The 22,492-nt window shown below is 33.1% G+C and overlaps 2 protein-coding genes, 1 long non-coding RNA gene and 1 pseudogene across 3 annotated transcripts; 2 read left to right on the forward strand and 2 right to left on the reverse strand.

Annotated features, from left to right (window-relative positions):
- Positions 1-389: 389 nt before the first annotated feature.
- On the reverse strand, positions 390-7,318 carry LOC128043087 (uncharacterized). The gene is made up of 2 exons (XR_008198744.1): positions 7,168-7,318; positions 390-627 (listed from the first exon to the last, which is right to left on the reverse strand). It is a non-coding gene; the product is annotated as an uncharacterized LOC128043087 (long non-coding RNA).
- Positions 7,319-7,493: 175 nt separating this feature from the next.
- Positions 7,494-11,388, forward strand: LOC105790917 (glucan endo-1,3-beta-glucosidase 6). Its single transcript, XM_012618725.2, has 2 exons — positions 7,494-8,426; positions 10,044-11,388. Exons 1-2 carry the CDS (start codon positions 8,095-8,097, stop codon positions 11,170-11,172), a joined length of 1,461 nt encoding a protein of 486 aa, XP_012474179.1. The 5' UTR covers positions 7,494-8,094; the 3' UTR covers positions 11,173-11,388.
- A 2,872-nt stretch (positions 11,389-14,260) lies between these two features.
- On the forward strand, positions 14,261-16,146 carry LOC105790916 (pentatricopeptide repeat-containing protein At5g66520). Its single transcript, XM_012618724.2, has one exon. The coding sequence runs from the start codon at positions 14,421-14,423 to the stop codon at positions 16,020-16,022; it is 1,602 nt and encodes a 533-aa protein (XP_012474178.1). The 5' UTR covers positions 14,261-14,420; the 3' UTR covers positions 16,023-16,146.
- A 446-nt stretch (positions 16,147-16,592) lies between these two features.
- Positions 16,593-17,449, reverse strand: LOC128043007 (bZIP transcription factor 60-like; annotated as a pseudogene).
- Between the last annotated feature and the right edge of the window lie 5,043 nt (positions 17,450-22,492).

Consider the following 22,492-nt stretch of genomic DNA (forward strand, 5'->3'; position numbering starts at 1 on the left):
CATTATGTATGAGGGATAAATCCTATCTTGATCAGTCATCTCCCACTACATAGATTGTGGCATACCCAACATCAGCATTTATAGTATTACTTGTTATGGTAGACGTTTGGCTGTGTCAAAATATACAACTCACGATGTTGGGATAATGATGATCTCAAGTCTGAGGATCATATACAAAGTTATCACTATGAGTAATGTTGTAACTATTACATAATAATCTAAGAAACATATTCATAGCAGGTTAATCCGGTATGTTGTTCTCTAACACCTACTCATTCATTGATTTTGACATCCCTATGTCAATGACAACACTTTTTCATCAATCAACTACACATTAGTCTCAATGCATTATCGTTATCCAAGCTCACAATAATACTTGACTAAGGACCTTTTAAGAATAATCATATTATCCTCAAGATTTTATTATTAACCAGTTTATTTATACATACAGAAAAGAAACTGAAATAACAATGGCAATGCCTTATATTAACAAACAAGGTAAAACGATTATGTGATTACAGACATACCATGATTGGTCTTTGGGCATACTCTAACATGAATACGATCAAAGGACTACCGAACTAATACCGGGATAGCATGGGCTTCGAACGATCTGCTTAACTTGTTCTGCAAGTTGACAATTTATAGGGAAATGGTAAAGCAAATGAGGCAAGCATATACAATGCTTAGTAAGATCATAGGCATTAAACCAGTAACTTACCTCAGATACAATATAAAACTACATGCTACTTAGCTCAATATAGTTTGCCTAACACGGCAATTCAAAAATCAAAAGGTGAGTTCAACATTTATCAAACCATATGGTATTCAATCACATAACATTTTAATTCATTTAAATTAATATTTTAATATCACTCACAAAACAAACAATCATTTAATCAGTTCACTATATATATCATATCATACAATCCATTTACCCGCAATACATCTCATTTCAAATTATTACCAAACATCATCTTCATTTCATAATTTGAATTTTCAATCAAATTCATATTAGATCATATGAACTTCATTCCCATATCATATTAATTCATCTTTATACCAAATATACAAACAATTTCCAATTTATTTTCAATTACTACTTCGTTTCATAATGTGAATTCCAAATCAAATTCATCAATTTGTCACGTTTCCATATTAGCCCCTCTGGTCTTGTATAATCAATTCTTGATATGCAAATGTATCACCTGATTATCATAACAACTCAATATAAATTTCATTTATTCCATTTACATTATACATGTCCCTATTAACCTGACTTGGACTCGAACGGATACACAGATCCAACCAACACAACAATTTGGCACCCAGTGTCTATCGAATAAATCCAAAAATAATAAATTAGGCCCTGCGCTGGTTGGTAAAATCAACAAATAGATGTGCCCAACACTCCCTAACACATAGTCATATAACCCTAAACTCTTTCGATCCTATGACATGCCAATTATACCCAACTCCGCCCGAATAATTAATAGGGTAACATTTTCTTACATTTATTTTCAATCAATTCCCCATTTCATTATCATAATCTCAATAAAAAAATCCATCATTCTCATATATATATATATATATATAAACAATATAGTTAATCACAACATAAGTCCAATTTCACATTTCAAATAACATTCAATATTTCGAATTTATTCAATTCAATCTTAGCACAAATAACTAATTAATAATTCTCAAATATGATAGCATTTCACATAACATATCCTATTGCATTCCAATTTAAGGTCATTTTCATAATTAATTTCAATTTTCAATTCATCGTATTTAATTTAATCTTCTATCTCACCTTTTGTATTGAATCGTAAACAATTAAAATTTTAATTAAACATAATTACAATTAAAATTCTAAATGATTAAAATTAATCACAAATATATTGCATGAACTTACCTGGTCAAGACAACAAACAAACAACTCTCTAAGGATTAATCAACAAATTTTGCCATTTCCTTGATTATCTTCAATTTGGTCAATTTTTTTATCTATTCAATAATTTGATTCAATTTATCAATTCTAAATATCATATGTCATTTTATTATAAGTTTATATTAATTTAATTTTATTATTTGAATCCCTAAACTTTCTCATTTTATTCAATTTAGTCCCTAAAACCAAAACTACTATAACTTCCAAATTTGAACTCCAAATTTTAAACCTAGTTCAATTATGTCCATATACAGCCTTCTATCATCACAATTTACAAAATTTTATTCCAATTTCAACATATTCACAATTTAGTCCTTAACTCAAAACTAACAAAATTTACTTAACATATTAATCATATTTCATTTCTAAGCTTCAAAATCTACCAAAAGCATTCAAAAAATTCAATTAACATCAATGGAAATTTTATAAATCTTTAACAGTTTTAAAAACAGAGATACAAATTAGTTGGAACTAATTGCAACGATATCAAAAACATAAAAATTACGAAAAACAAGCTTAGAAAACATTACCATGCAAGAGAAACAAATTGGCCTAGCCATGAAGCTTCTCCCATGGTGTTTTTGAATTCTTTTTCAGTAAGAAAGCCAAAATCAAAGTGATGACTTTCATTTTTTATATTTTAACCATTATAATATTAACTTAATATTAAAATTAAATAGAAAATTTAACTATAAAATTCAATAAGACATTTAACAACTGGACACCAACAAATAAAAGGGAAATTTGTAACTTCAAACCCTTAACATTAATTAATTTAGCCTTTTAACTAATAAAAACCAATACCGATTAACTTTTACTATTTTTATGATTTAATCCTTTTTCCTTAATTAACCATCCAATCACTAAAATTTTTGGACCACTTCAATTTACCTATATAACAGTTCCATAAATACTTAATAAAAATATTCACGGGCTCGATTTATAGAAACGAGGTCCCAAAACCTTATTTTCTAAAACCACTTTACTTTCGGTACACACCACTTGCACCTTGACTAATTGATCAATTAATAAAATCTATTAAATTACGACTCTCTATTATACTATATTTAACTCATAAATATTAATTAAATATATCTATGAACTCTCTCGTCGGAATTGTGGTTCCGAAACCAATGTTTTCGACACCATAAAAAAAGGGGTTGTTACACAAGTATAAGTTCGGTTAATAGTTTATTATTACAAATACCACAGGGGCTAGGTTTTAAGAACAATTTTAAATTTTACTGTGCCTAAAAATATTATTTTCTAAACCGATTTTCCATTAATTGGTATCAAAATCAAGTTGTGTTATGTTTATAGTACAAAACGATACTGAATTTTCTCTCTTTCTCCCATTGTTTGATTAAATTGAGATAATAGGTGGCATTCTTAATTATGCATGTTTTTTATTGTTATGTATGTGGATGAATGTATTAATTAATTTATTATGTTATAAAGTAATTTTGCCCAAAATTGTGATTCTTGGAAACTGGATCGGTTGTCATATTTTGCATGTTGTTTGTTTATATGTTTGCTTGAGGACAAGTAAAGACTTAAGTGTAGGGGAATTTGATCTGCCATAATTTGATATGGTAAATTACATTCTTTTCAATATTTAAGGAGCTTGTAATTGAGCATTTTTATGTTATTTTCATAATTTTATGAATTATATGTTATTTATACTTAATTGAATAAAACAAGTCTTTATATGATGTTTATCAACCAATTGGCCAACTCGAGCCTAATGAGTTCTAATGAAGTTATGGAGTCGTGTAGGAAATGACTTGAACCAAATAACAATGGAGTTAGGGGACTGCCCAAAATGTCGTGACATGGAGAACATAAAGTCGTGACACTGAAGCTGCACATACACTTAGAAGGATTTTTGAACAACATTGACAATGCTTGTAGACTATGGCCAAGGTCACCGCATGATGAACATAAAGTCGTGACATCCATGACAGTAGCCAAAGATGAAGTTGATCACAAGGTTGCAGCAACGTCGCAACATTGAGAAGCAAAGTCGCGACAACCAAGTCTGTCTTCAAAGATTCGAGCAAATTACTTGGAAAGTCCTGACATCGGGTTTATGATGTCACGATATTGAGGCTTGATGGAAATCTGTAAGGGTGTTTATGTCCGTACAATCAACTTTTTACTTGTAATTCAGGGCAAAATCGTCTCAATTAGGTCAAACATCATTAGTTTTTATAAATGTTAACTCTTAAACACAATTAAAGAAGGCTTTTTACTATTCATAGTAGTTAAGTAGTTAGTTTTTAAGATTTCTCATACTACTTTGTTATTTTGATTCTTATTTCTAGAAAATTTAGTTTTTATAAATTTTGTTCTTTAGTTTTCTTTATTTATTTATTCTCACTTTCGTTTGCTGCGGATTTATAATTGGTGAGAGTGATCAAATGCTTCCATAACAAGAATTTCAGTTGTTGTCCAAAGACGATCTCCACAATTAGAAGTCTTTAGATTAGTGAGCATCTCTCAACCCTACTCCTTATCATTAGCTTTATTAATGATTTACGAATTAAACGAGTTTGATGACATTAGAATGGGTTGTAACTAAAATCTTAGGGAAGTTAGGTAATTAAAATGGAGTAGTTATCTTAGCTTAGGGTTTAACTGATTAATATGATTAAATTGAATGAACTTAAAACCCTAAAATTAAAGACTCTAGGTGGAAATTTAGGTAAATGAGACCGAAAGGAGATTTTACCAGAACCAATTCAATTATCTAGTTTAGATCCATCAAGTCGAAAGATAAGCGGACTAAATTGTAAGATTGGTAAAATTGTAGGTCGAAAGGTAGTAATTGAATCAATTGAGAGTTAACCGATAAAAATTACTAAGTCTAGATTAATTACAACCATGGAAATTGATCAACTCCTGTTTGTCATTTCCGATTGATTTGTCTGCTAGTTTACTATTTATGCAATTAGATCTTTTTATTAATATTTAGTTTTTATACTCTCAATTTATGTTTAGTTGTACTATAGTATTAGGGAAGTAGCTATTTAGACTCAGCTTTACATGTTCTTTGTTACTATTTGATTCAATTTTAGTTCATAACTCTTTTGGGTATGATCCTCAGAATACAAAAGTATTCCATTGTAAATCTAAAATTATATATTTGACTTATATACTTGTAGTTAGACCTGTCCATGGGCCAGGCGGCCCAGCCCAGCCCGATGGCCAGCCCGAAATATGGGAGGGTTCGGGTAAAAATATAGGCCCGAAATATGGGCTTGGGCAAAAAAACGAGGCCCGTTTAAAAAAGGGCCAGGCCTTGGGCACTACTTTTTTGGCCTGGGCCCGGCCCGGCCCGAATATAATAAATATATTTTTATTTTTATTTTTTAATTTTAAAATACTTTTAAAATATTTTTTTTTATTTTTTTATTTTTAAAATAATTTTTTAATGTTTATTAAAAAATGGGCCGGGCCGGGCCGGGCTCGGGCTTATGGTATTTTTCTCGGGCTGGGCCTGGGCAAAATTTCAGACCCATATTTCGGGCCGGGTCGGGCTCGGGCCTAGGAGGCGGGCCGAAATTTTTTTTCGAGCCCGGCCCATGGACAGGTCTACTTGTAGTACACCGATATTCTATTATTTGTGACAACTTATTTTTTAAAAAAAAATCTATTATTCGTGAGAATACTTATAATTTTTAATTTATAAAGAGAATTAACTTTCCTATTGAAAGTTAAATAAACAGTTGATTATGTGCACTGATTCGATTTGTTTAAGTCTACACTCAAAGCAATTGGAGGTTTGAGAATAGTGAAGATGATCAATCAGTTGAAAGACAGAAAATGACCTAGACTGCATTATCTTCTTATTTAAAAATTGAGAATGGATTATAAGTAATTTTAGAAATTGTTCAAAAAAACAAATAAAATTTATTTCACATCCACATGGTAAACAACTCTCTAAATCTTACCCATTTAATCATACTCTAATTCAATCAATTGGTAGGCATATTTCATTTAATCCATAATATATTTATAACATAACTTGACAAAAGCCAACTGCTTCCTTTCTACTCTACAATCTTTTCATTGCCTTCGTTTCCTCTTCAATAACTACACACTCAAATTAAGATTACACTACTGATACGAGAAGAACCCATTGCTTCTTTACCTTTCTAACGTTTTAAAATTTAAGGTGGGAGGTGAAGAAAGAGATGAAAATGGTTTTGTAAAGGAATTTTCAGATTCCTCATTTTCTTCTTAAAAATCCAATTCCATGGCACCCATAGCTCAAAATGAAGTTCTCTTATAGACTTGATCAAAGGGCTCTCATTTAACCTATCTTATTTCTCTTTTCTCTCAAACTATTAAACTCCCCATCTTTATGTCCTTTCACATTTTACCCAATTTTAGAAATTGGGAAATTATTCCATCAAATCCTACTTGTCACCCAAATTACAAATTTAAGATAAAATTATACTTCATCTCATTTAATACCCTTTTTAGTGTTCAACTATCCCTACTAATATTTTTAATTATTCTAAATCTTTTCTCTTCAAAATTTTTACATAGTCAAGTTAGTTAATTAAAATAATCATAATTAGTTAATTATAAATAATTTAGATATGAAACATTAAATATATATATTTTAAATCTTTGCATTTTGGTTGAAGAGTCATGAAAACAACTAATATTCCATGAAAATAAAATAAAAATTAGAAAAGAACAAAGATTAATAGAGAATGTAACTCTTGTTGTTTTATTCCCTTCTCTTTAATCACATATTTATTATACAAATGTTGAGGTAAAAGTAATGATAAAGTTTACAAAATCAAAGATGAATAAGAGATAAATGGAGATAAATAAAAGATTTATCTTAAATAAAATAATAATTTATCTCCCATTATGTTTATTTACAATAATTAATAATTTATAATTAAAAAATTTATCGAGTATGGGGCAAATTTAAAATTTATGGCCAATGTATACTCCTTTCCTGAACCCATAAAAGGTGAATAATTAATTACTAAACTCGTTTTAATGAATACTTTAAAAAATTTTGAAAAAAAATTGAAATATTTTAAATATTAAAAACAATAATTATATCAACTACTTCAACAAAAAATAATTAAATAATTAAAATAAATCCGAAAAGAAATCATATTCAAATGTAATGGCTTAAAATTTGAAGATGTCAACTTTTATTGACACAACTAAGCTTGACGAAAAACCTGAGATTTTGACCTTCAAATTGGAGAGGGCTGGATAAGAGCGAAGGCTCCATTAGCTGTAGCATGGCCCAATCCCAGCTTCAAGCGCTTAACCCTAAAACTGCCGGTCGCCGTTCCGCACTTTACTCTCTCATTAGTTATCAAATAGACAAACGACATCATGTCTCCGTCAAACTAGAGCAGTTTTGTTGTATTATTTATAGCTTCCCACGGGCCCCCCCTTCCTATTTTATTTTGGTTTGCTTTTCGGGTTTCGTGCTTGTCTACACATTTCGCACGTCACGTAGGCTCCCACCATGTTTTTATCCTTAGCATTTCCCTTCCTTTCCAGTCTTTGTCCTTTTCTTTCCTCACTTGCTTTGCTTTGCTTTCTCTCTCACTGATTCCTCAACTTCTTCTCACTCAAGTTGCTGCAACGGTGGATTCTTAACTTGTTCAAGACCGCATTGTCTCTTCGTTTTTAAGCACACTTATTCTTTTTCATTTTTTTTTTCTGATTTTATTTGTACCGCTGAATCTGGGTTTCACTCTGACTACTACTGCTGTTTCTTTTCCTTTTCTTTAAACCCATCACATCCATTCCTTACTAACTTTTTCCATCTTCTAAGAATCTCTGCTAGTATTGTATTCTCTTCAAAGTACTACAAATAAGCTTACACCAACGACGGTGCCTTGATTCTATTTTCGTTATCAGTAATAGCTACTAGTAGATTTCAATTTTCACTGTTACGTCATTTCCCTGGTTTCTTTTTATGGGTTTCTGAGTTCAAGCTTGTTGCTCGGTTTTTCTGCCGATTACACTATCCGCTCCCTCGTAGGCTTGAACTTCCGGTTTTTGCTAGATTTGCTTCCCCAGTTCCATTTAATCTCCCAGTGTTAGCCGTTACAGGCTTGGAACAAAGGAAGCCTAAACTAGGTAGGAAAAATATGGGGTGGATTACAGTTACTATTAGGATTGTATGTTTGTTTACCTTGTTGTGGAGTGTGAACGGAATTGGTGTGAACTGGGGAACACAGGCATCCCACCTTCTGCCCCCAGACACAGTAGTAAGGATGCTGAGAGAGAATGGGATTCAAAAAGTGAAGCTTTTTGATGCAGATTATGGTATACTTAAGGCTCTAGGTAAGACTGGGATTGAGGTCATGGTGGGTATCCCAAATGACATGCTCGCTTCTGTGGGTGGCAGCATGAAGGCTGCTGAGAAATGGGTTGCCAAAAATGTCTCCGAACATATCTCCTCCAATAATGTCAACATCAGGTCAGCTTTCTTTCTTTTTCTCTTCAATTAGATTCACTTCCTATCATTGTTCTTATATGTTGTTAAGATCCTTCTTGCCTAATTGTTTTTATCTGTTACTAGAATCTAGAGCTGAAGCTTCAGTAATTTAATTGTGGTGGTCTTTTGAATTTAACAACCATTTCTTATACTAAAGTGTCCTTTTGATTCCAATAATCTGATTTCACTTCACCTATCAATTTACTCTGTATTATTTGATGTGTTACTGTTGAAATCAAAGGAGGATTCCTAATTAATTTTGCATAAAAAGATGTCAATTCTCCCTAGAGATTGTGAAAGTTCTACTAATGAAATTGAAAGTAATCGTCCTTTATGTTATGGTAGTTTAGGTCTAAAAAAGGGTAAATTGTTAGGCTAATCCTTGTTGTGCATCGTTCTAAGTGTGAGCTAGGCTTCTCAGCTTTTGCAACGTAGTAGTTTAGGTGTAAAAGTGGCAAATGGAAACTATTGCACTGGTCTTTTAAAGAGAGAGAAGGGAGGCCTGAAAAGATTTTAGTGTTCGGGTGCAAGAGGATCTCTTGCTGAGGTTGCGACTAGAGAGAGGGGTGGAATGGCTATTGACCGATGTGTATATGATACAGAAAGGATTGATATATAAAGTGTGTGTAAGGAAAGTTTCTTTAGAAACAGAGACGGGAAACTGGAACAGTCATGGGAAAACCCTAGCATGATCAGTAGAAAACCTTGTTTTACATGATCTCACGCTCTCTAAACCAATTCTTTAAATAGGTAACAGTGTGGTACTTTTCTCTCGAGGACTTGTATTTAGTTATGTGCTACCAAGCTTCTATGATCCAATTCAAATATGCTATAATACTAGCTTTTCTCTAACTAGCCGCTTCCATGGCCAGCTATTCCGCCCTCCCTCCTGTCTACCCTTTCTCTTTTCCTTTCTGGATTGCTTGTATAATATGGATTTCTATGTCACCGCATCTATGCTATCCAAATATTAATTTGGATTAAATCATGGCTTCTGTTACAATGTACATCTAAAATTTGTTCATGAGTTGGAAATAATTTATTAATAAATTAACCAAAACTAAAAGGATATAGTCTGAGACTTACATGGTTAAAACATCCTTAAAAGGCTTGTTCCCCTCTGGAACATGGTCAATCACCTTTAGGCATGACTAGTTAGTGAAGCCATGTTTAATATGTAATTCAAATTCTGGCTGGTTTTGATTTGGATGCATTGATCTTTTCATCTCCTGTGGTTAAAAATGTTTTAAGCTTGATATGCGTCTATCACTGTGATTATCCTGCAAATGTGCTTGTAACTTTATTTGCTTCTCAACTTTTGCAATGACTTGTTTAAGTAGACATCGACTTCTTGGTCTTAAAATTCTTTAGCCTTGCTGTATGTGTGGCAGGGCATTTGGCTGGGAAATTTGGTTTGGATGTTGCAAGTATAATAGCTATCCTCTTGTTAACCACATAAATATCCTTTTTTGAATATCTCTTAAGATGTATATGACTACTGGCCTGCATGTCTAAAGATGTTGGACTGTGACATAAATTTTGGCTCATACTCTAGGATTGCCAAGTTTCATTTTCTAATTTTCATGACTTTCTTTACAGATATGTTGCTGTTGGTAATGAACCTTTCTTAGAGACATATAATGGAAGCTATCTTCATATAACCCTCCCTGCTCTTAGTAATATCCAGTCTGCCCTGATCAAAGCTGGGATTGGCAGCCAAGTAAAGGTTACTGTTCCTCTCAATGCTGATGTTTATGCAAGTTCAAATACCTATCCGTCTGGTGGTGATTTCCGTACTGATATCTTTGACCCCATGCTTAAAATTGTCAAGTTCTTGAATGATAGTAATTCTCCCTTCACGGTGAACATCTATCCTTTTATAAGCCTCTATACTGATTCCAATTTCCCAGTTGAGTATGCATTCTTTGATGGCAACGCAACGCCTCTAAATGATGGTGGGACATTATATTACAACATGTTTGATGCTAATCTTGATACTCTTGCACATGCATTACAAAAGAATGGATTTGGAAATCTGCCCATTATAGTTGGGGAGATTGGGTGGCCCACTGATGGAGACCGAAATGCTAACATAGAATATGCTCGACGATTCAATCAAGGTTTTATGTCTCATATTTCTGGTGGGAAAGGAACCCCAATGAGACCCGTACCGATAGATGCGTATTTATTTAGCTTGATTGATGAGGATGAAAAGAGCATTGACCCAGGGAATTTTGAACGCCACTGGGGTATTTTTTATTTTGATGGACAGGTTAAATACCCTCTCAACCTTGGAACTACAAACAGTGGAGCATTAATTCCTGCAAAAGGTGTACAGTACTTGGAAAGGAAGTGGTGCGTGATGAAGCCTTCAGCCCCACTTGATGACCCACAAGTGGCACAAAGTGTGAGCTATGCATGTGGCCTTGCTGACTGCACTAGCCTCGGTTATGGGACATCTTGTGGAAACCTAGATGCTAGGGGAAACATTTCTTATGCCTTTAACAGTTATTTTCAGAAGAATAACCAGTTTGAAAAAGCCTGCGAATTTCCAAATGTTTCAGTTATAACGAAAACGGATCCCACCCCTACGGTGGGAAATTGCAAATTTCCAATAATGATCCAGCCCTATTATGAATCTGCAGGACGGAGGTTTGGGTGTGGCCAGATGCCATTGCCTTTGGTTTCTGTTCTTCTCCTCCTATTGCTAACGGTTGTACAGCACTAATCGGGGGGCATCATTCTTCTGCAGGTTGATGAAAACTGTTGAGAGGTGTAGTTGAAGCTATGAATTTTGCTATCTATAAGGCAAACTGTGAATTTGTCTTGTTTATTTTATATGCATCTGTATTTGTTAGGGTCGTGTCTTGCTTTCTTTTACTCCACTCTGCATCATGCTGGAATCTGAAACTTCTAATGCATCTTTTCTGATATTTTTCATGTAGATCTTTTTTTCCATTGAGGTTTATATTTTTTACGTTTGAGGTTAGGTCAAGTTTAGTTATTATTTGGGCAACAAAAAGGTGGATTTAATCATTTTTTTAAACCTTAGTTTCTGTAGCATTCAAAATGCAAATTTAGTTTTTTTTTTTTAATGGTTCAGAAAAGTTGGGTATTTACACTTCCAGGTTAGTGTTAATTTTTCATGGTTAAATATGTTGATTGGATATATCCACTTGGCCACAGTGACAGTTTTCTTTTAATTAGAATGTCCAATTGATGCATACTCTATATCTATTTATGATTTCAGTTATTGCTTATTAAATTTAAGTCGCTTTTAACTAGCTTTTAGCCTCAGAGGTCCAGGTTTTGGTACTCAATTGCAAGTCAGTTGCTAACCCCTTGGATAGTGTCACTGCACTGTTTTGTGAGTTTCGAACCCATCAAATCTTGGAGAGTGATTTAAATGATTTTAATATGATTTTAAAACTTCCAAATTAATTTTTTTCTCAATTTTTATAATTCTTACAAAGTTTAAAATTTTAAAGAATTTTTTAGATGATCACCTTGTTTTTGCTCTAATGTCATCTCTCACCTGTACCAGATGTCGGGATGTAACAAAAATGTTTGTGGCTGAAATTTTAAAAATGAGTTTTGAAAATGAAAATACATGAAAATTAACAATTATTTTCATTAAAAGTATTTTGTAAAAGTAAATGATGAAAATAAAAGATTTTAACTATAAATTCAAATCTAATCTATGTAAACTAAAAATATTTTTAAGCAATTTTTAAATATTAAATTTCATATCATGATTTGAATAAAAATTTATTTTATTTTTCATGTTTCCAATATAGAAATAAAGTTACCACACATTTTTTTATTATTTTAAAAAATTTCTTAACTTCTATTTATTAAATGTATCTTTCAATTTTTAAAAATAGGAAATGAAAATAGGTTTTAAATATAAAAATAAAAGTTATTTTAGAAACTAAACTGAGCATAAATTTAAATTGTATTAATATAATTTCCGACTAAATTATCAAATAAAGTTTTTTTTTTAATTATGGAAATAGGTCGATTTTTTGAAAAGTTACGAGAATGGACTGTTTTTGATAAAACGCTTCTAGTTGGTGTCGTTTTTAAGGAAAACTCAAAAACGCTTCCAGCTGGAAGCGTTTTTCCGCTCTAACCAGTAAAGTGCTTCTAGCTCAGTGCATTTAACAAAAACGCATCTAGCTCAGCGCATTCCCACCCCCAAAGGTGAAAAAAGAAAAAACTATAACCCCCTACTTACTAATTTCTCACATTTCTCTCTTAAATCTCTCAAATTTCTCAATCAACTCTCGAAAATCTCTCAAATTCTCTCTTAAATTTTTTACTAAAATTTATTTCTATCTAAATTCTATTTTTATTAATATTTTTAATAAATATTTTTTATGAATAGTTTTTCGTGTTCTATATAATTTAGCAATGGTCGGATTTCTAATCCGTCTCGATAACAAGCACATCTTCGTCAATCAATTGTAAATGGTAAGAATAATTTTTAATCTTGTTTAATTTTTTTTATTTCATTGTTATATTTTAACTTAATATTCTTTTTTATAATTTTTACCTAAATAGGCAGAAGATCGAATTTAAAATGTCATATTCGTAATCTACCCGGTCCTCCATCACCGTTGATCAAACCATACTTGAGGGAAGTCGATTTTTGGCACGTGGCCTTTGTAGGCCGGAGGTGTAAGTTGGACCCGAAACTCATAAGCGCGTTGGTGGAGAGGTGGAGACCCAAGACACACACATTCCATCTTCCATGCAGCAAGTGTACTATCACTCTAGAGGACGTACATTTACAGTTGGGGTTACCTGTAGACAGGTCGGTAGTTACTAGGTTTGTTCAGTTTGCTGATTAGGGATTCGTATGTGGTGATCTTTTGGGTGCGGCTCCAAAGACAATTTACGGAGGTCATATCGAAATGGCTTGGATATGAAAAAATTTCATGGAGCTAGTTGAGGATTTGACTAAAGTCCAAATAAAACAATACGCTCGGGTGTACATCCTTTAGATCATTGGCGGTATCCTAGTGCCAGATAAGTCACGAAATCTCGTCTATCTAAGGGCTGCTGAAACTCGTCGATTTTAGAGCAGTGGGCGAACTTAGTTGGGGTCTGCCGTGTTGGCGACATTGTACCGAGAGATGTGTTGAGTGACACAACCAGGAAAAATCAAAACGTATTCAACTGGAAGTATTTTCCAGGGAAAACTTAGAAAGCTGGAAGTATTTTACTGGTCAAAAGGGAAAAGCACTTCTAGCTGGAAGTGTTTTACTGAGTTTTCCTTGAAAACGACAACAGTTGAAAGTGTTTTTATTTTATTTTATAAAAAACGGCCTATTTTTATAATTTTTAAAAAAAATTGGTCTATTTTCGTAATTTTATTAAAAAGGACTTTATTTGGTAATTTAGTCATAATTTCCTACTGTAATATGTAAAATATAAAAAAAAGAGTTTGTTAAGTCTTGTTATGACTAGTTTTCTAATTATGCAGTGTTTGAAAAGTACTTTTGAAAAATATGATTTATTAATTTAAAGTGTTTTTCGTTACTGTGAAGTGAAGATTTTCACTTTAGACATAATATTGGGAATTAAAAAATAAGTTAAATGGTAATTTAAATAATTTAATATAAATATAAAATGTAAATACTTTTAAGAAACTAATATAAATCATATTAGAAAAAAAAGAGAGTTTTTTTTATTAACTTTACATGCTCCTTGCTAAATGTTAAGTGAAAATGAGGATATTTTAGTAATTTTATTGAAAAGCCAAAAACTTTTATCTTATTCTGATACGATATGGTTGTAAAACTGTTGGAATTTGTATAGGTTAAGCTGGTGTCCATTGGTGAAAATAAAGTAGATCATTTTCTCTCAAATTCAATTCATCTGCCACTTCCCTTTCTTTCACTTGCCCAATACTAATACACGAACATTTGCTTAGAACCAGAAAATAAACAATTAAGATGGTTTAAGTTGACAATGTCAGCCTCCAAATACGTGAAGGCTAGCCAAAGGTGCCTTTCTTTGCTGGAGCAATGTCGGACAATGTCTCAAATCAAGCAGATGCACTCTCATCTCATCGTCTCAGCCAGTCGTTTGGACCCTTTTGCGGCCGGTAAAATCATTTCCCTCTTCGCTGTCTCTTCCAACGCTGATATCTCTCATGCTTACAAACTCTTTCTTTCTCTTCCACACCGCACCACCTTTATTTGGAACACCATCATCAGAATTTTTGTGGAGAAAAACGAAAATGCCACCGCCCTTTCTTTATACAAAAACATGCTTCAAACTGGCTTCTTGCCCAACAACTACACCTTCTCTTTCGTTCTTCGAGCCTGCACTGACAATTCTCCTGTGGGCTTAGCTTCTCATGCTCAAGTGATTAAGTTGGGTTGGGAATCTTATGATTTTGTGCTAAACGGGTTGATCCATTTGTACGCCAATTGGAGCTCAGTGGAAGCAGCTCGTAAACTGTTTGATGTAAGTACTTGCAGAGATGTCATTACGTGGACCGCTTTGATTAATGGGTATGTCAAATCTGGCCACCTTGAGTTTGCAAGGGAACTGTTTGATCAAATGCCCGAAAGAAATGAAGTTTCATGGAGTGCAATGATTACTGGGTATGTGCATATGGGGATGTTTAGAGAGGCTTTGGAACTCTTTAATGATATGCAGCTTACTGGTCTTCGTCCAAATCATGCCGGGATCGTAGGAGCCCTCACTGCTTGTTCATATCTTGGATCTTTGGATCATGGAAGGTGGATCCATGCATATGTGGATAGAAATGGAACGGAGTTAGATAGGGTTTTAGGCACCGCCCTTGTTGACATGTATGCCAAGTGCGGCTGCATCGAGATAGCATGTTCGGTATTTGAAAAGATGCCAGATAAGGATGTATTTGCTTTTACTTCTTTGATTTCAGGCCTAGCTAATCATGGTCAAAGCGCAGATGCAATTCAGTTGTTTGGTAGGATGCAAAGTGAAAAGGTTATTCCTAATGAAGTTACTTTTATATGTGTCCTAAGCGCTTGTAGTCGAATGGGATTGGTGGATGAAGGGTTAAGAATCTTCAATTGCATGAGTGTGGTTTATGGTATTGAGCCAGGTGTCCAGCACTATGGTTGTATGGTAGATCTTTTAGGGAGAGCTGGTCTGCTTGAAGAGGCAAAGAGATTAGTAAGAGAGATGCCTATGGAACCTGACTCTTATGTGCTGGGTGCATTGCTCAATTCTTGTAGGGTGCATGGTGATGTTGAGTTGGGGAAGGAGACAGTTGAGAGCTTGGTTGAGCGAGGTCTCGACCATGGTGGGGTTCTTGTCCTGCTGTCTAACATGTATGCCTCTTCTAACCAATGGGATTGGGTAGTGAAGGTGAGGAAGGAGATGGGGGCTAAGAAGGTCAGCAAGGTACCAGGCTGTAGTTCGATTGAAATTGATGGCAGTGTGTCTGAATTCATTGCAGGAGACATGTCTTATTTGCGTGTGGAGGATGTCATGCTGGTTCTGTTAGGGATTGATAATCACTTGAAATTCCTTTTGCTTGCTGATGATAATACTAATTCCAATATGATCGCCTATTAAGTTGTAAATCAAGGGTCATAAGCACATTGCCCCCTTTCTGCTAGGAAACCAAGCCTTGCAGTGGTGTTTTTGTTATGATGCTGAATAAGGACCGGTAAAATGCAAATACGTCTGAATTTATCAATTTGCGTGACTGCAAAATAGACTATTTCTTTAAGTTTATATTCAAATAACTATAACTCTAATCAACATTAAAATTCATGATTGGACCGACAATTAAAATATATCCTAATAAATCTCACATATTATAAAAGGGTAAATTACACCAACAGTCACTCAATTCTGGGGTAGCTGACAAAACAGTCGCATTTGTTTTATTTCAATCACTTTATTTTAAAAAAATGGCAAAACAATCACTAATGTTATAAAAAAGTGATAAAACAGTTATTGATTAACAGTTTCCATTAAGACACTAGCAGGACAGCTGATGTGGCAAGTTAACTAGCTGATATGACCAGTTAACTTGCCACGTTGGTGAAGTAGCTGATGGGTCAAGGTTTGGGGTGGGTTTAGGGAAAAAATCTGAAGGGTTGGGTTGGTTTAGGGCAAAACAACAAAAATTGATTGTGATTAAGGGGAGGAGGAAAAGAAAAGCCGAAGAGCTTGATTCTCAGCAATGAAGCACATGGCTCAGTCGTCTACATTCCCCTTCTAAATACCTACTCTTCATCTCAAGATCCTTGACATACATTTTCTTCCTTTCCCTTGATCTCACAACTGCATCTCTATTTCTCAACTGTCTGAAAAAGAAACCATTCAAATCCATCAATTGAAGTAATACCATTTATTATCTTCAGTTTTGGGTATTTGCAAAATACTTGTGTTTGTATGAAAATTGGGAAGATCAATCAATCTTTAAAAGTAAAACTAGATTGAGATTGAGTTCCTTAGGTAAGCCATTACACCTCTACCTCAAATTAAACATGCAACTAACAAAATTGAAACAAAATGAAGTTTCAAAGAACAATAAACAAATACGATAAATTGGGAATATCAATTTATACCTTTTCTGTTTCTTAGCAATGGGATTGTCTTTATCGACGTCGGTGTGGGTCTGGCTTTGTTTGTGCAAATCACCACTGTCGACGCCAACGATATCGCTACCGCTACAAGGAGGTGACTAGTAAATCGACCAAGAAATCATCATCAGGGACAAGTTGAGTCTCAACCATATGATCAAAATTATCATCCTCTATCAAAACCTTCTCGATCTCCTCGATCCACGAAGACAACGTTGGTTCTTCATCGGGATTCTGGGTCGAACAAGGTTGAGGAGGAGGTTTCGTTACCTGTTCTGGCTCATTATCTAAGATATCCCCGAAATCAAGTAAGTCAACCTCAAGAAAAAAGGTATCCCAATTGATTTCCTCCATGAAAACCCAAAGATTTATGAAAGGGGAAATTGAAGTCTAATAGAATTTACAGAGGAGGGAACATGTTTTCATCTGTTTTATCTTCAAGCATCTCCATTTTTTCTCTTCTCATTCTTCTTTTTCTTTTTCTTCTTCTCTTCTTATTCTACTGCATAAACCCTAAATTGCTGCTGATATGGTTGTTTAAATTGATGCTAACTGGCCAGCTGGATGGTTAATGACACCAAGCAAGCCGTCATCTGCCACGTCACTTTATCGTTACGTCTGTAACGGAAAATGACAAAAAGAACTGTTTTGTCACTTTTTAAAAGTTGTGTGACTGAAATGAAACCAATGTGATTGTTTTGTCAGCTACTCAAAATTGAGTGATTGTTGATGTAATTTACCCTATTATAAAAATTAAACTAAAATAAATATAAAAACATTCACACATGGTCATGTCAAAAAAAAAAAAAAAACAAAAACAAATATAGAGCAACTTAAAATATTTATAGTGGTTGATGTGTTTTTTCCGTCACAAATGACAAGGAATGATAGGGAATATATAAACTTCACATTCTTGAAATCTTAAACTTGGATATTACAAAATGTACAAGTGAATGCAAGATTCTACTTAACTAATTTTGCAAAGAATTAATAATAATATCACTATAATAAATCTATCAATTAATGATAATTTTTTGAATCACGCTTAAAATAATGGCACATGATATATTATAAATGCGATCAAAATAAATAATCGTCATTGAAGGTATAATTTACGTAATAATTAAAATTTTTGAAATATATTTGGTGTCAAAATTTACCTTTAAAAATATTTGGCGAAAAGTGTTTTTACGATAATTTTCATCGTCATTAATGTAAATTCTTATTAGTGATGAATTGTTTTATTTATTTTATAATATTATATTTATATCTTTGTTAAAAGGTTTTGTTCATGACAATTTGATTTTTCGTATTTATAATATAAATGATGACAGGTTATTTTTGTCAAAAAAGGTTTAATGTGACAAACACAACAAATTTTAACTCTCTATTTGTAACACCCCTTACCTGACCCGATCGTCAGTCAAGGTATCGGGATGTCACATTCGTTGCTGAAGCAACTACAATCGCTCCAATTCAATTGAACATTTTTATTCATGTTGATAAGATCAAAATATGATTAAAATATTATTCAAATACTTATCCGAGCTTAATACGAGCTTACGAAAGCTCCCATGGTGATTAGAGGTTGTTAAAGGACCAAAATGTGAAGTTCCAAACTATTGAGAGCTCATTGCGACTTAATGGATTCCACGTCGTGACATCGCTCACTGACTTGAGCTCATTGTGACCTCAAAGGTACCACATCGCGGCATGCACTCTGGCTCCAAGAAACCTATACAAGTTCAATTCATAACTCCACAAGCATGCTCCTATCAACCAATTCAACCAACATAACATTCTTTTGTGCAAAATTCCAACCTTAAACATTATCCAATTCAACTTAAAACAACATTGTCGAAACCTTTTTTTTATATTTGAAAAAAAATGAAATGGGGATCGACTTTTAAAATGGGAGTCGTCACCAATCTTTTATTGTGGTGTGATCGGCTCACCTTGAAAATGATTTTGGTCTGCGAAATTTGAGAAAACAGGTTTGGGAGTCGGTTACGCACGAGGAAGGGTTAGCACCCTCGTTACACCCAAAATTGGTACCGAATCGATTGTTTAATGTCTTAATGTCAAAATTTTGAAAAGATTTTAAAATACGATCCTTCGAAAAAAAACTTGAGTAAAATGAATTGGGTGATGAGATTCACTTATTTCAAAGAAATAAATTGTCACACCCAGTAAGTTAGAGTGCGACATTTTAAATTTTCAAAATTAAGTTTATCTCTTGACTTTTAAAACCTATGCATTTTGAGAAGGATCTCCGATTATTTGGGTTAAATGAGAAAATCAAGACCCAGTAAGTTAGGGCTCGATTTCACAAAATTCCTAAATATCGAATATTGCCTTTATTTTTAAAATCCTCGTCTCGAGAAAATAACATGTCATATCCAATGCGTTAGAACACAACGTGTCGAATTCCCGAGAATGGGTTTTTATTTGAAATTTGTATGTTTGAAAAAATTTTGATTATTTAGATTCGACGAGGAAAATTGGAACCCAATACGTTAGGGCTCAATTCTCTCGAGGATTCCAAACTTCGAGTATTTTGAAGATTTTTGAATAAATTGGTTTTGATACTTAAATGATATGAAACATAACCTTTTAAGCGAATAAAATGCAATAGAATAATAACGTACAACGCGAAATGGTGATTCGTAAATTAAAATGTATGCTAATGAACGACAAAGAATCGTTGGATACGAGCGAACAATTTGATATGTGTAAGAGCAATTATCTCACATCACATACAAACAATAATTTTAATATTCAAAAGCTAATGAACTAAAAAACTAATTTTAAACGAAGCTCCAAGTAAATTAATGCAAAAAGAATGCAACAAGTTTTGAAGAATAACATGAAGAAAAGGAAGTTAAATGTTAAAATATATTTAAAATAAATTATGTATGTATGAAAATTTGAAATAAATTAAAAATAAGGTTAAAACAAATACTACATAAAATGATAGAATCGAATAAATTTTAAAGTAAATATCATATAAGAAGAGAATCAAATACATAAAATAATATACATATATTAATTTAGAATGAATAATATATAGGAGTGAAAAACTTCATGTAAGTAATAATGTATACTAATATGCAAAAGTGAAATAAACTAAATATATGTGGATATTTAAAATAAGTAAAGCAACTATATGTATCAATAGGTATATAAAAATATAAAGTTCAAAATTAAATAATATATACATTACGTACATACATATATGTATAATAAAACTAGTTTAAAGATAATAGTAAATAATAAAGCAATGTGTACATAAATAGGAAAATAGAAAATATATAAAAAATAAAAAACGAAATATATATATTAAATAAGTAAAAAGAGAACCACAACAAGATAATAATAATAATAGTAATGACAATAAATTAATTAACAAGCTGACTAATAAAAGGATTAAATCATAATTAAAATCGAATTGACAGGAACAAAAGAAATATTAAATGAAATGCGGGTCAAAATGCGATTAAAAAAAACAAAAACAGAATTAAAATAAATAACAAGGACTAAAATTACAACACGCAAATGACACGAGGGTCTAAAAGGGAAATAATCCCAACATCTCGAAACGCTGCGTTATGGGAGGGACCAGGGTTGTAAATAACCCATTAATCAAAACGTGCGGATCCCCCATGGAGCGGGTCGGGTCGCGCACGGATCTGGGTCTACAAAACGACGCCATTTTGAAGCCACTGTATTGGCTTCAAACGACGGCGTTTCATCTCTGCGTTTAAAGGCTAAAACCCTAAACAATCCTCTTCATTTTTCCATAAAACCTAAAAGGAAACGGACGACCTCTGCACCGTTCCATGCCCAATCCAACCAGGAGCCCTTCAACCTCCATCTGACTCCGATTGCGACAGAGTAGAAGGAGAGTAGGCCATCGGGTAAGCTTTTCTTCCTCTTCTGCCACCTTGAAAGCCAGAACTCTCCTCTCTCTCATTCCGATTCGGACAGAGTAGAGGATGGCTCCAATGGCGCGCAAAGGTAAGATCCCCCTTTCCCCTTTTCTCTTTTATTTTTATCTCTATATATATTCTATTACGAATGATTAATAGCAAAAAGAGAAGGAAAGAAAAGCAACCGAAAAAGAAAAAAAATGGTAAAGAGAAAGAAGAAAACCTTCTTTTCAATTTTTTGTATTGATTTTTTTTTGTATTGATACTACCTCTGTAAAAAGAAACTTACAAATGCTGAAAATGGCTTTATATAGCCGAATCGAAAGAAGAATAAATCAAAATACATCTATTTTTTTCTCTGCCCTCTTTTCCTATTTTCTTTTTGTTGCCCTTTTTTTGTCATTTCTTTTGTTGCTGTGCTTTCTGTTATTCGTTGTTGTTGTGTGTTTGTTGCGTTTGCTGCAGGTGCAAGGCCGTACGATGACGTGGCGCGGCTCGGCACGGTGCATGGGGGCTACTGTTGCGGCGGCTTAGTTTCCAAAAACCCTAGGGTTTCTGTTTATGATTTTGTTTTGGGCTTAGATGATTGGGTTGGGGATATTCGGGCTTGATTTTGGGTAGTGGGTTGTGTTTAGTTTGGGCCATATTGAGCCCAGTGTAAAGGGACTATTTTTGGACTATTTTCATTTGGTCTTTGTTCTTTGTTTATTTATTTCTGGTTTGGGCCGGGCAAATATTGGGCGTAACAAACATCATACATGATCAAGATAAAAAATTCAAAAGAAGATAAAAAACCATTAATTTCTTCCATTAAATTCATCCACAAACATTCTTAACATATTCTATGTCTATGCCATAAAGTATTGCCAAAAATTTAGATTCATACTCTCTTCCAAACCTTGATTTGTGATGAGATGAGTTGAGATCAACCTTTACTATAGAGCTTCAAAACAATTTTCCACCTACGCGTTAGAAAATTAATACGTTAAGCTTGCAAGAGCTTAGTAAGTAGATCAAGAATTAAGCTTTGCAATATAGATCAAATTATCATTTATAATTGTATCATTTATAATTGTATATATATGTAAAAAACTTATGAGCCAATTCTTGGATCTGGTGCCTTAAGTGTAGTATTTTCGTCAATATACACTTGTAATTTTTTCGAATAGATTGGTTAATAAAATAAATTCATTTGTTACAATTAATATACTTTGTATTATTTTCCTTAAGGTTTTTGCGCACAAAACAAAATAGAAGCAAATGTTGCTCATTTATTGTCTATTGTTTAAACTGAAACTAAACGGTATTATATGGTCGAAACATAAGACGAAAAAATAACTTGTATTAGTAGATGAACCTAAACATGTCCTTTGTCTAATCAGAAATGAGAAAATCGGTTAAAAGACTAATATATCGTCTATTAAGTCAAATTGAGGAGATGCATTATCTTAGACATCAGAGCGGATGACTCCTAAAAGATAGAGATATAGATGTGACTGACTGAACTGATAGTACATCGGAC

Source organism: Gossypium raimondii, chromosome 8 (genome assembly GCF_025698545.1).
Source record: "Gossypium raimondii isolate GPD5lz chromosome 8, ASM2569854v1, whole genome shotgun sequence".
NCBI classification, from domain to species: domain Eukaryota; kingdom Viridiplantae; phylum Streptophyta; class Magnoliopsida; order Malvales; family Malvaceae; genus Gossypium; species Gossypium raimondii.

Bases quoted from the DNA above. Each gene is read 5' to 3' on its own strand.
- LOC105790917 (XM_012618725.2), top strand. From the start codon at position 8,095: ATGGGGTGGATTACAGTTACTATTAGGATTGTATGTTTGTTTACCTTG. The intron at 8,427-10,043 runs GTCAGCTTTCTT...CTTTCTTTACAG, and splicing joins TCCAATAATGTCAACATCAG to ATATGTTGCTGTTGGTAATG.
- LOC105790916 (XM_012618724.2), top strand. From the start codon at position 14,421: ATGTCAGCCTCCAAATACGTGAAGGCTAGCCAAAGGTGCCTTTCTTTG.